This window comes from Labrus bergylta, chromosome 23 (genome assembly GCF_963930695.1).
Source record: "Labrus bergylta chromosome 23, fLabBer1.1, whole genome shotgun sequence".
In the NCBI taxonomy this organism is placed as follows: domain Eukaryota; kingdom Metazoa; phylum Chordata; class Actinopteri; order Labriformes; family Labridae; genus Labrus; species Labrus bergylta.
Genome location: NC_089217.1, coordinates 18,593,384 through 18,605,694, shown reverse-complemented (window position 1 = coordinate 18,605,694; position 12,311 = coordinate 18,593,384). Strand labels below are relative to the sequence as shown.

At 39.6% G+C, this 12,311-nt stretch overlaps 1 protein-coding gene across 3 annotated transcripts in view; it reads left to right on the top strand.

Annotated features, from left to right (window-relative positions):
• The window catches only part of LOC110005142 (NXPE family member 3-like), a 54,122-nt gene extending 47,908 nt beyond the window's left edge, over positions 1-6,214 (top strand). For 2 of the 3 annotated variants that reach the window (XM_065951337.1, XM_065951338.1), the window contains exon 6: positions 2,245-2,994. In XM_065951337.1, coding sequence (XP_065807409.1) covers positions 2,245-2,789 — 545 coding nt within the window. In that variant the 3' untranslated portion in view covers positions 2,790-2,994. Of the gene's footprint in view, positions 1-2,244; positions 2,995-3,636; positions 3,759-3,893 lie in introns of those variants that run through there. The other variant, XM_065951336.1, reaches the window with a different exon arrangement.
• The last annotated feature ends 6,097 nt before the right edge of the window (positions 6,215-12,311 follow it).

Here is a 12,311-nt window from a genome sequence, read left to right as displayed (position 1 = left end):
ATGTTTGTCATTTGATGTGACTGTATGTAAAACTGTTTCCTGTGGGCCAGAGAATGGTGTGAGGATTGTTGAATGCTTTACTCCACAGACAAGTGGAGTGTCTATAATTGTAAGAAAACAAATTCTATGTAGATTCCGTAGCCTATTGGGTATGATGTGCACCCAATTTACATCGGGTAAAGTCCCCTTTGCTGCGGTATGGGGTTCAAATCTGACCTTCGCCCTTTGCTTAATGTCATCCCCAACTCTCTTCTCCCAACATTTCCTGTTGTTGTCAGCTGTCTAATCCAATTAAGATGAAACAGGTCCAAAAATATACATGTTGATGTAAACAAGTTCTACTGGCCAGCTAGTGGGGAGTTGACCATTTGCATCAATGTCTCTTAAGCTTCTAATTTAAAATAAATGAACAACTTCAGTCAGCTGACACCAAAAATACAACTTTGTTTTCTAATTATTCAATTAATAATTAGTAGGCATGACTTGTATGCTATAACTTTAAACTCTTGTTCTTTGTTTTATCAGGTGACGCTTGTCCACTCAAGCGAGGCTATCACAGTCCTCCGTAGACTAAACAGAGAACATCCTGATAGGACTATCTTAAAGAGCCTCTTCCGCTCAGGTTCAGTCTCTGAAACTACCATCTGTAATATTTGTCTACGTCAAACCAACCAGCCACAGTGCAACTACACTGACCTCCGTACTGGTGACCCGTGGTTCTGCTACAAGCCAAAGGAATTGAGCTGTGATACCAGGATGAACCACATGAACGGAGGAATGGATATAAAACTCAAAACTAATGAGGCGAACCTTTTCAAAAGGTGAGGGAGCACAGCAATAGAAACGATGCATCTAGTTTTACATGTAATGACTATAATCAAAGTGTAAAGTATGTATCCCCTGGGGGGAAATGTCGTGTTTGTAACTACAGGAGGCAAAGATGAAATCTTAAGATGTTTATAGTGTAAGATGATACCTATCAAAACACAATTAAAGTCTCTCTCATCAACAAAACTATAAAGCGTATCCATGGAGTCCAAATATGTAGGCAAAGTCATTTATGGTGACTAAATCACATTTGACATTTACATATTGAAGTGTGTTTAAGAGATTCTTAATCATGGGAGCTTTTTCCCCCCAGCAATGTCAACATGCAAGTCTTCATTCAGGCTTCAGGACCGGCCAGTGTTACTGTGCTGCCTCAAAGGAAAGGTAAAGCACAACTTTTCTACTTTCAACTAAAAAAAAATCTCCATGTGACCTTGAAAATAAAAATGTATACAACCTAACTCTCTGTATTCAAGCAGATATACATATAAGGCAAAAAATAAATAAAAATAAACCAGCTTCTATCTATAAAACTGAGGAAGAGCTGCAAGTGCTTATCTCATTTACGCTAAAAAAATAAAAAATAAAAAAACAGTACCAGTGTACTGACAAAAAACTCAAATCACTTAACATGTGTAAATAATTTACTTTAAATAATTAACATTGTCAAATAAAAAGCATTTGGTAGCATTTTCCTTAACCACAATAAACATGTGCATTCGAGACATACACTCACTATATTGTAGTAAAGCATAAACTTAATCTTTTGAAAAACATCAAAGAACTCTGTAGAAGCCATTTTAATCATGGTCCATTTAATTTAAGAATTTTGATTTCAGTTCATGTTAGTAAAACACAACATTTAGATCATAAGAAATAAGAATATCATTTACAGTAAATATTTCAGAATCAAGTAACAGATTGGCTCCTACTTAGTGATAAAAACTGTTTATGAAAGTTGCCACTACAAATGTTTTTGTGACATATGTATAATGTCCTCATTAGTGTAAAGTAAAATGAGTAAGGTAAAGCAGAGACCTTGTTTTGGCCTTTTTAGGGGATCTGTTGACAAATGATACAACAATCATTTAATAACCAAATGCTTATTTTGATCAACAATTCTCAGAGCAACCCATGGATAGTCTGGGCAGTGGGAAGTCTGGACTCTCTGGGTATTACTACCAGGGTGTGTGGCGACCACTAGGTGGCACCAAAGTCCACCAATTCAACAACTCCTCTGCCATCAGTCAGTGTCTGAAAGGAAAGGTGGTCCACATGTATGGAGACTCCACCGTCAGGCAGTGGTTTGAGTACCTTGATGCTTCACTTCCAGGTAGTTGATTCACAGTGATTTCAGGCAACAGTTTAATTGTATTTATTTCACAGCTTAATCTGCTCCTTTTTTCATACTTTCAGATGCTAAAGAGATAAACCGGAATAATCCGAAGAAATCAGGACCTTTCATGATATGGGACAATGCAAAAAACATCTTGGTGAAGTTCCACTTACACGGTCCTCCTCTGAGTATTTCCGTCCTTATCCCAACCAGTGAGCTGCGTTACATTGCCAATGAAATAGATGATGTAGTTGGTGGCACCAACACAGTTGTAATTTTTGGCATCTGGGCCCACCTCACTCCTTTCCCAATGCAATTCTACATCAGAAGGCTTTACGGCATCCGCAGGGCGGTGATTCGTCTGTTAAACAGGGCTCCAGACACGCTGGTGGTCATCAGGACTCCAAACCTCAGAGGTACAAACCCCTATATATTTACCTTTAATGACTGGTATGCTATTCAACAGGACAAGGTGGTCAGAGCTGTGTTTAAAGGACTTAATGTTCAGCTGGTGGATGCCTGGGAGATGGTTCTGGCCCACCACCTGCCTCACTACATTCACCCACCTCCTCCCATCATTAGGAATATGGTTAACATTATATTGTCCCACATGTGCCCCCAATAGTGCATTTAATAATAATAATAACTTTATTGATATAGCACGTATCTAAACAAGGTTACAAAGTGAGTTTAGGTGCTCTGATGGCAAATGCCCGGTCGCCCTTGGTAACCAGCCTAGATCTAGAAACGACTCTTGATGATCTAAGATTTGGCTCGGAGAATAAGGGGTTAAAAGTTCTTTAATGTAAGGGGGGGGGGGGGGGGGGGGGGGGGGGGGCTAGATTGGTTGTGTTTTTGAAGTTTTTAAACTCATTTTTAAATCAACCCTGTAAGTAACGGGCAGCAAATGGAGGGAGGAAAGGATTGGGGTAATGTTGGACCTGCAGTTTGCATTTGTTAAAATCCGAGCAGCAGCATTCTGCACTTGTTGGAGTCTGGCCATTGAGGACTGACTCAGGCAAGTGAAAAGCGAGTTGCAGTAGCCCAAACGTGAAAAGACAAAGGCATGAATAAGCTTCTCTAGATCAGGGAAAGACAGAGTTGATTTAATTTACTAATGTTTCTTAGCTGGTAGTAACAGGATTTAATGAGATTATTGATGTGCAGAGTGAAGTTAAGCTGTGAATCAAATGTAATACCTGCAGTTCTACCTGTAGATTTTATATTGGGTGTTAGAGGACCAAAGAGCAGCTTCAATTTGCTTGCTATATGATCAGGGGCCAAAGAAAATGACCTCTGTCTTCCCTGTATTAAGCTGCAGACAATGACAGCTCATCCATTTCTCAATGGGGGCCATGCACTCTACTAAATTGTTTAAGCAGCTGATATTGTCTGATTGTCAGATATATTTGTGCATTATCAGCATAACAGTGATAGGAGACCCCCTCAAAGTAATTCATAATATTTCCAAGTGGGAGCATATGAAGGGAAAACAAGACTGGACCAAGAATTGAGTCCTGTGGCAGACCGTACGTCATGCGGGCCGAGGAAGAAACAAATGACCAATTGAGACAGAGAATCCTCTATTTGACAGGTATGACCCAAACCATCTGAGTGCAGTTCCGGTGAGTTACCGAAGTTAAAAATAGAGAATGAATGGATAAAATTCACGATGAAGACTTAGCTGGGTATTAACATTTTTTTTTCATCTTTTTACTTCTATATCCAGGACATTTAAAATTGTAGCTATTACAGTTTTTTTGACCAGTGTGACCGCTCCATATCTTACTCAGGCACGGTACACTTCCTTGGCTTTGGCACACTTTGGAGAGGTGTGCTTCAGCACGGTACACTTCATGCACGAGCACAAGCACGCGGGTACACAACGCTGACAGCCTTCATTATGGAGAAATCCAGAGTTTCATGTCTGTATCTGACTAACATGAAACAATATAAGACACAAAGAAGCTGTCATGTTCTCTGTGTTGTTCATTATTTAATGGCTGTGTAATTATTTATGGCTGTGTCTGATTAAAATGGCTTAAAAATAGCCGCAAAGTCAGTAAAGTAGCTGTCATGTTCTCTTTGTTCTTCTCCGATGTGCGTACGTGGACTCGCCTGTGGACTCGGCCGCGCGTATATTTTATTTTTTTATTCATTTATGGCTGTGTCTGATTAAAATGGCTTAAAGGGCCCATATTATGCTTTTTCTGGTTTTATATGCTCTTTAGTGTGTTTTCCAAGTGTCCTGTGCATGTTTAGGCACATCTATTTGCAAAAATTCAAAGTCCGCAGAAACGTGGCTTCTCCCTTGTCCTCCTGTTAGCTGTAGCATTAGCTGCATGTAATGCTCGGTTCTAGCCCCCCTCGGAAAACATTTGCCAGTGTGACGTCTTGTCAGTGTGAGATCACTGATCTAAGCCCATTGGCTCGTTGTGGCAAGCCCAGCAGCTCATGTTGCACGCCCGTTAACTTCTGTAGCACGCCCACGATATGCCGTAGCGCTAAGGTGCTAATGTTTATGCTCCCCTCGGACAGAGCCAGTGGCTGCATTCCCAATATGGTAAAAGAGGCGGGACATTTCCGAGAACCGTGCTGAGCGACTGACCAATTACGGCAGAGCCGACAGGCCGACCAATCAGATCAGACTTGGCACACATGGGGACTCTGAACGTGGGCACTTCAAAGCCTTAGAGAGAGAGTCAGAAGTGAGCCGGTGCATGGAGCGACAGAACATGAAAACTGACATTTTTTAGAACTTTAGCTATTGTGAACATACTTTAGTAGGTACATAGATTAAATATATGAACCCCAAAAAGGGCATAATATGGGCTCTTTAAAATGAGCTGCAAAGTCAGTAAAGTAGCTGTCATGCTCTCTGTGTTTTTCTCTGAGGTGCAGACACGGACTCGACTGCGCGTCTCTTTTTCTCTCTCTCTCTCTCTCTCTCTCTCTCTCTCTCTCTCTCTCTCTCGTCCGCCTGTTTTTAAACTGAGCACGCTTCATAATAACATAAAGCGTGCATGTGTTGTATTACGATGTTATGTACAAGAGGTAATCGTGCTTTTAGGCACGGTTAGTCCTGGCCAGTGTGACCGCGGGCTGTGCCGGCCAGTGTGGGTATGGCACAGCGGGGGGCCAATCGTCCTTGAGTACAGCACGCTACAGATGGCCAGTGTGACCGCGCCCTAAGTTACCATCGAGTTTAGAAAGAATCTTTATGTTGACTGTGGAGGGAGTGTTGAAAAAGAATCTGATTTCCCATCTCTACAGATGGTTTCAGGGTAAGGACACAGGAGACACTTTACAAACGAAACAGAAATGGGCATTAGAAATGAATACTATTATTACTGATGAAATGTGGAAAAAAAAACATGTCTTTCTGTGCATAAACTAACAAGTAGTCCTACCTGGAGGGAGTCTGAAGGAGAATATTTAAAACCCCTCCTTTGATGGTGAGATACAGCAACACATCTGAGCTTTGCTGGAGAGAGTGCAGGAAGATAGGAGACCATACTCATAAAATCTGGGATTGTCCCAAATTGAATAAATACTGGAGACATATTCAGGCAGAGATCAAGAAAATTCTGGGGCTTGATTTGTCATTAGAACCAGCATTTTTTTATACTTAGGAACACTCAAGAAGAAATAAACACAAAAAAAACAGACATATTTACTGAGTGTTGCTGTTGATCGCAAAAAGTGATTACGGTGTTGTGGAGAAATGTAAAGCCACCTACTGTACAACAATGGAGGGAAAGGTTCAAAAGTGTTTATGAGATGGAGAGCATAACAGCCTGACTTCAACTAAAGACAGATGTTTTCAAAAATAAATGGGAACTGGTACTACTTCATTTTCCAAGATAGATTAAGATCACAAATGCATAATGTACTTTCTACATGCAATAGGTGTTGGACGGAGGAAGTCAAGAATATGAGGATACATATGCTTAAACATTTGGGGTATTAAGTATTGGCTGAATTGAAGTTTTGAGAGATACCTGTGCATGTGGTACATTTATGGACTGACCAGATAAAAGATTATCAGTGTCTTATGTTTTGTTTTTTCACCTGCTGTATGACCCATATTTTGTTTGTTTTTGTACATGTATGTATTTTGATATGATTGAAATGAGCAAAGCAACTTTGAAAGAAAGCTCAAGTAAAAAAAAACAAAAAAAAAAACTACCATTGTGTCCAGGCGGGCAGAAGATCATTAAACAGAGGACGGGTGAAGTGCAGCAAGTATAGCTCAAGCATCTGGCTGTGGTTGCCATGCAGGTAACAGCCAGGTCTCAGTTAAAAATAAAAAGTCTAGATTCTTGGAGGAAATAAAATCGTTCAGAATGAAACCTTTTTTGGAGAGAGACCTTACATTCAAGAGAGCCAATTCCACAGGGATACTTTGGTGGCCAGAGGGGGTGGTCTCTATAGGGACTAAGTTACAGATCCTAGGGGCTGTAGGCATATTGATGTTATTTCTTAAGGCCTATTGTTGATTACAACATGTGTATCAAATGTCGTTGTATTTAGACTTAAGGGAGTATAGGGCTAACAGCTGGTAGTTGACAGAGAATGCCACATGAGGGAGGTGGTGAGTATTTTTCAGGATGGGGTTGTGACTATAAAAAACATGTGTGTCAAAGTATGTACACCCAAACTGCTAGGATGTATTCCATCTCTCCCATAAAAGGAGGGGTGATTCCAAAAGAGGTTAAAATGATCAATGAAAGCAGGACTATTATGGACTGCCCAGGTAGACTGCAGCCATGTGTGGAGACTGAGGATGCGGCAAAAACGACCGGCACCTCGGCCTAGTGGAGGAATAGGGCCGGAGACAAAAACACGCCTGCCACATGAATCCAGCGAGCAAAGGAGTCTGCTAAAGTCATATTTTAATACTGAAGATCGAAACATCATTGCAGCCGATCTGTAAGATGATGTTCGTAACGTGTGGGTGTTTTGTCAAGAGACTGGGGATCCTATCCAGTATGTCCAAGATAGCGCCTTGAAAACAGTATGTCACAGCTGATCTTCTCCTGACATGCCCCACTATGGAATCACCAATAACCAAGGTGTTCGGCTCCATCGCTAGCGATGCAGGATCCGCTCGCTGCAAGGAAGCAGGTGAGGGAGGATGATTTGCTGCAGATCGCCGCAAAGCCAGAGTGTAGTTCGGCTTCAAACGGTGCGTAGTGGGACGGGAAAAGACCCCCCGCAGGGTTCGGTGGAGAAGCCCAGGTAGGTGGAAATCCAGCAGGGTTGCATAGTACCATGTAGACTGAACATTTCATATTGACTTTCCATTATTTTACATAGTATTTCCTGGTGGCTATGACTGACTCTGAATACTGGAAATGGGGGATTGTCAAATGGACTGATCATGAATCCTTCTTTGACCTCTTTTTCCAATAGGGAGTCGACAATTTCTGATTGATGATATCATCGCTGACATCACTGGGGCAGACCAACTGAAGGGGTTTTAATTCTGAGAAATGTTTTCTTTCTAATCGTTTCTTTTATATTTAAGTTACTGGTGCAATATCACTTAATTATTGAAAGTTAATTTGGTTTAGTAAATGATCTGAGGTTAATTTAAGGGTTTATTTTGATTTCCTTGCTTCAAGAGAAAAGTGTAAACCCACTATTTGAGTTGTGCTGCACCCAGCATCAGTGGCTACAAGCCTGCAACCAATCATCATTATGATGTGAGCTCTGAATCAACAAATAAACATCAAGTTCCAAAACAACAAAAGCCTAAACATGCAATTCTAAAAAACAAATGTAACAGGAAATGTATGTGCCTCCTGGAAATGTTGCTAGACTGTTAGTGATGCACACAAAGATTATAATTACAGATCCTCCCTGGATCCGCACCGAGAACTGTCCTTATCAGGTTTCTTTTTTATCTTAGCATAGCCACAGTGAGTGCGTCATAACTTTGTAACTGAATGTCTATATAGTGTGGAGTTGGACTGCCCTTCTCTGGGCTTTGCTGCAGACTTATCTTTCAATCTGTACATTTGCTCTTCCTATTTGCAAAAGGAATAATAAAATGGCAACAAACACAACAGAATGACTCAAAGATCTTTTATTAAACAATCTCTCATTTCAGAAATTTCCAGCACACATATCAATTCATAATCTCCAGTTCAGGGGACACTTAAGGGCCCAAAAAATAAATGATGATCCAAACGCAAAATCAGAAACATTCCAGTAGATGTAAAGTCATTTAATTGAGATAAAAGGAAGGCTAGATATATGTCTATAGTTAGCTAATGTTATTGAATCAAGAGCAGGCTTTTTAAGAAGAGGTTTAATTACAGATGTTTCAAATGACTGTGGTGCAGTCATCTGCATAACTTCAACCACTCATACAAGAACACCTGAACAATGAACAAGCACCGCTCTGAACAGTCTCACCTTTCACTACAGTCAAACGAACCAGCGCCCAAGTATATTTATGGCCATCCAAGTACATTTCCAACCTGTTTTTATTTAAATGTATTTGCTGCACGCACAAGAGAGAGAGAGAGAGACAAAACGGGAGAGAGAGCGCAAAAGAGAGTGCATCAGTGCAACATAACAAAACTCCTGTTTGAAAAAGAAATCCCTCTCGACTCCTGAGGAGAGAAAAGACACAGCAATATCAAGAGAGCAGTATCACATCAACTTCAGAGAGAGAGAGAGAGAGAGAGAGAGAGAGAGAGAGAGAGAGAGAGAGAGAGAGAGAGAGGGAGAGAGAGAGAGAGAGAGAGAGAGATGAGTATGGAGTTAGATCAGTCTCAATATTCATGATTGCACACATAAAGATTCACAAATGTATTTCAATGCACACACAACATATTTATAGTTCTATATAAATGTAAAACAAATCCACAAATACAAAAAAATAAGATTCACAAACATATTTCACACACAAATATTATTGTTATATATATATATATATGTAATAGAAATCCACAATTATATGATATACATATATATATTTATAATTAAAGGTATTTGCAATTTTAATCAAAAACACATTTGTATCATGATTTGTTCTGTTTAGTTTAGTTTTTCACAGTTCAGATGGTTTTTATCTTTTAGGTCTCATTCTTCCCTGGTGTTTCCCTCTATGTTCTAGTGTTTCTTAATTTTTCATTCTACAGTGTCTTCAGTGTTTCATGTATTTATTTTGTAGTTGTCCTCAGTGTTTCTTGTCTTGTGTTCATTCCTTCCTCTGTGTGTTTCCCTCCAGTGTGATTGCCCTCATTGTCTTCACCTGTGTCATTAGTCTCACCTGTGTTTGATTACCACTGTGTCTATTTAGTCTCTGTGTTTCTTCCCTTCCATGTCAGTTCATTGATTCATGGTAGTTGTCAGTCTACTAGTGTCTCCTTGTTTTTTTGTTTTGGATTTTGCTAGCAAGTTTTTGTTTGCCTTTTTTGATTATTAAATACTTTTAGTTTCTTCTGCACTTGGGTCCACCTCTCCTTGTTTTCCAACCATTCATGACAATTTGTATCTTGTTGTCAGAGCATCTAGGAGGGATGTTACAGCAACTACAACAACTACCAATCTAGTTGAAGGCTCTTTCCTCTTGGATGGAGTTTGTTCTTTTTTCACATTTAGTGAGTCCAGTTTGTAAAATTCAGTTGAAACTCAGCGTAGCAACCTGGGCGAGAACAATGCTAACCTTTTTAGAGAACAAAAAAACCTGTAAAACTGGTTTGATTCAGGATACCGCCTGCAGGGTTTGAGAATATGTAAAGCTTATGTTCCTATCAGTAACTGTATCTTCCTGTTCCTGTATCTTCGGCAACATTCATGGCAGTGAAACCCTCCCTCTGAAAACCCAATGACTTTTTGTGTCGTCTTGATGCTTCTTGTTAGGACAGGTTGTCTGTTAGTGTCTGTATGTTAGTGAAGGATTCTATCATTGTACTAAAACTCACAGAGATGAACTTCTTTTTATCATTTGATCACCATCACATTAAGATTTCACCACTGTGTTCTCTCCATATTAATCTCTACTGAGGTAAGACATGATGTTCTTCATTCAGTAACATTGAAGTTATCGTGTGTTTTAACGATACAACTTCCCCTATCTAAAGATAACTTTCTGATCCTAGCTGTCTCTCTTACTCTCTCTCCTGTAAATAAACAGTTCCACAGCGCCCCTACAGGCCTGGAGCGCTTCGTTTAAGGCTGAACTTACAGCGTTTCTGTGTTTGCAGCGTGTTTGATGATTATGCAGTTGTTTTGCCTATTTGCAGCGCATTTGTGTCTTTGCAGCGCGTTTCAGCCTTTGCATTTGTTGTGGTAGTTTGCATTTGCTTTTGAATGTGCAGCGTTTCTGTAGATGCTGCCTGTTTTTCTAAATGTATGTCGTTTCATCAGTTGCTGATTGTTTGACCCCTACCGGCCACCGTACACATGTGAGTCACAGAGTTGATCAGGTTAATTAAATATATATCTAAAATTACACATCATGATTTTTAGAATAATTGATTTTTTTTAATCAATAAAGTAACAAGTGAAACTGAAGAAAAAACATTGAGGAATAAATGGAACAGAATTAGAATCTGAAATGTAATTGTGTTAAAGTATAAAGTAACAAAATAGTACCAATTTAAAAAGTTAATTTAAAAATAATCTTTAGTTAGGCTAAATGTATGTTTCCTTCATGCAAGCATTACTGTGTGCCTGAAGGGAAACTAACCCTACCTTACATGCAACCTATTTTCCACAAATTACTTCCCTACTTCATGAGATCAGATTTCATGATCATGTAACATTAGCACACCCAAAATAAAAGCAGGGTCGAATTCAAACAGCAAGTACTCTCAACTTAAGACAGTACAAACATTTAAAATAAATAAAACTTCTGTTAATAATCTGTGACTAACTTCAGTGTCTTCAAGAAGGATTCATGATAAACTTAACAGAGTCTGTTTCCCCTTTTTGTTGTTTTAATCTAGTACCAGAGGAGGACTCACCATGTGCCTAAAAGGATTTGAGTAACCATGTCAACATGACACTTCTGAAGACCTGTGTCATCCTTCTCCTTCTGACTGTGTTGTTCTTTGTACTAAGAAACATGGACCTGCTGCAGGTGAGAACTGGGATTAGTGGCAACACTTTGAAGATGGACTGATGATTACAGGGGACTATTTTCAACAGTGTCTTTCAATGTACTCTTCACAACATTCATGGTTTTTATTTGCAAATAAACACAATTTCAAGGTTATGTTGCTGAAAACATTTTGCTTAGTGATTCTCTGAATCACTGGAGGATGAGATAATGGGGTGAAAAGCTGTGAATGCATTAATGACATACACACATACTTGATGCCATGCATAATTTGCACCTTGGGACTACTTGAAGACCACAAGTTGATCTTCAAGACGATCAACCATGGGGAGAGGTAGATCAAGAGGAGAAATACTCAGAGAGCGAGAGACAGAGATTTTTTTTGATTTTTGCAAAACACTTTATTTACATAAATTTAGTTTTTACAGTTCAACAAAGTGCTAATGCATTAAAATCTGAGTATGTTTAAAAAATAATAATTTATCTGATAAAAACTTGTGCAAAAACCAACTCTTCATTAACAACTGAACAAATTATGTCATTAAAACGCCAGCGCTGTTTAAAAGCGTCCAAGTCTCCAATGTGTTTATAAAATCTAAAATCTAGCCAGAGTCTTGCTCTAATGTTTATCAGCCACACTGCTTTGGCCTCCTGCCCTTCTCTGTTCTCCACTCTGTTTTTTCTGCTGATGTAAATGGCCATTTTTGCCTCACCTGAAAGGTAGTTAAGGAGCTGCCACTTCTCTTTTTGTTCTTTTTTGTAGGCAGCTCCCATAATAAAAACCCTCTCAGTAAAAACCACATCAAAAAAACTAAAAACCAATGTTAAAAGAGAGAAGAAGCTTGTGAGCCTCTTACACTCCATAAAAACATTCAGTCTCTGGAAGGCAACAAAAAGGACAGGTGTTAAGAACAGCAGGATTAAGAACAGAAAGAATTGGAGGCAATAGCACCATGTAAAATCCTCCACTGGAGGTCGGCAGTCCGTTTTTTGAGGGGAGGTTTATATAAAATCCTCCACTGTGGGCCGGCTCCATTTGCTCCCAGCCTGTTTGACCACACAGTGGGG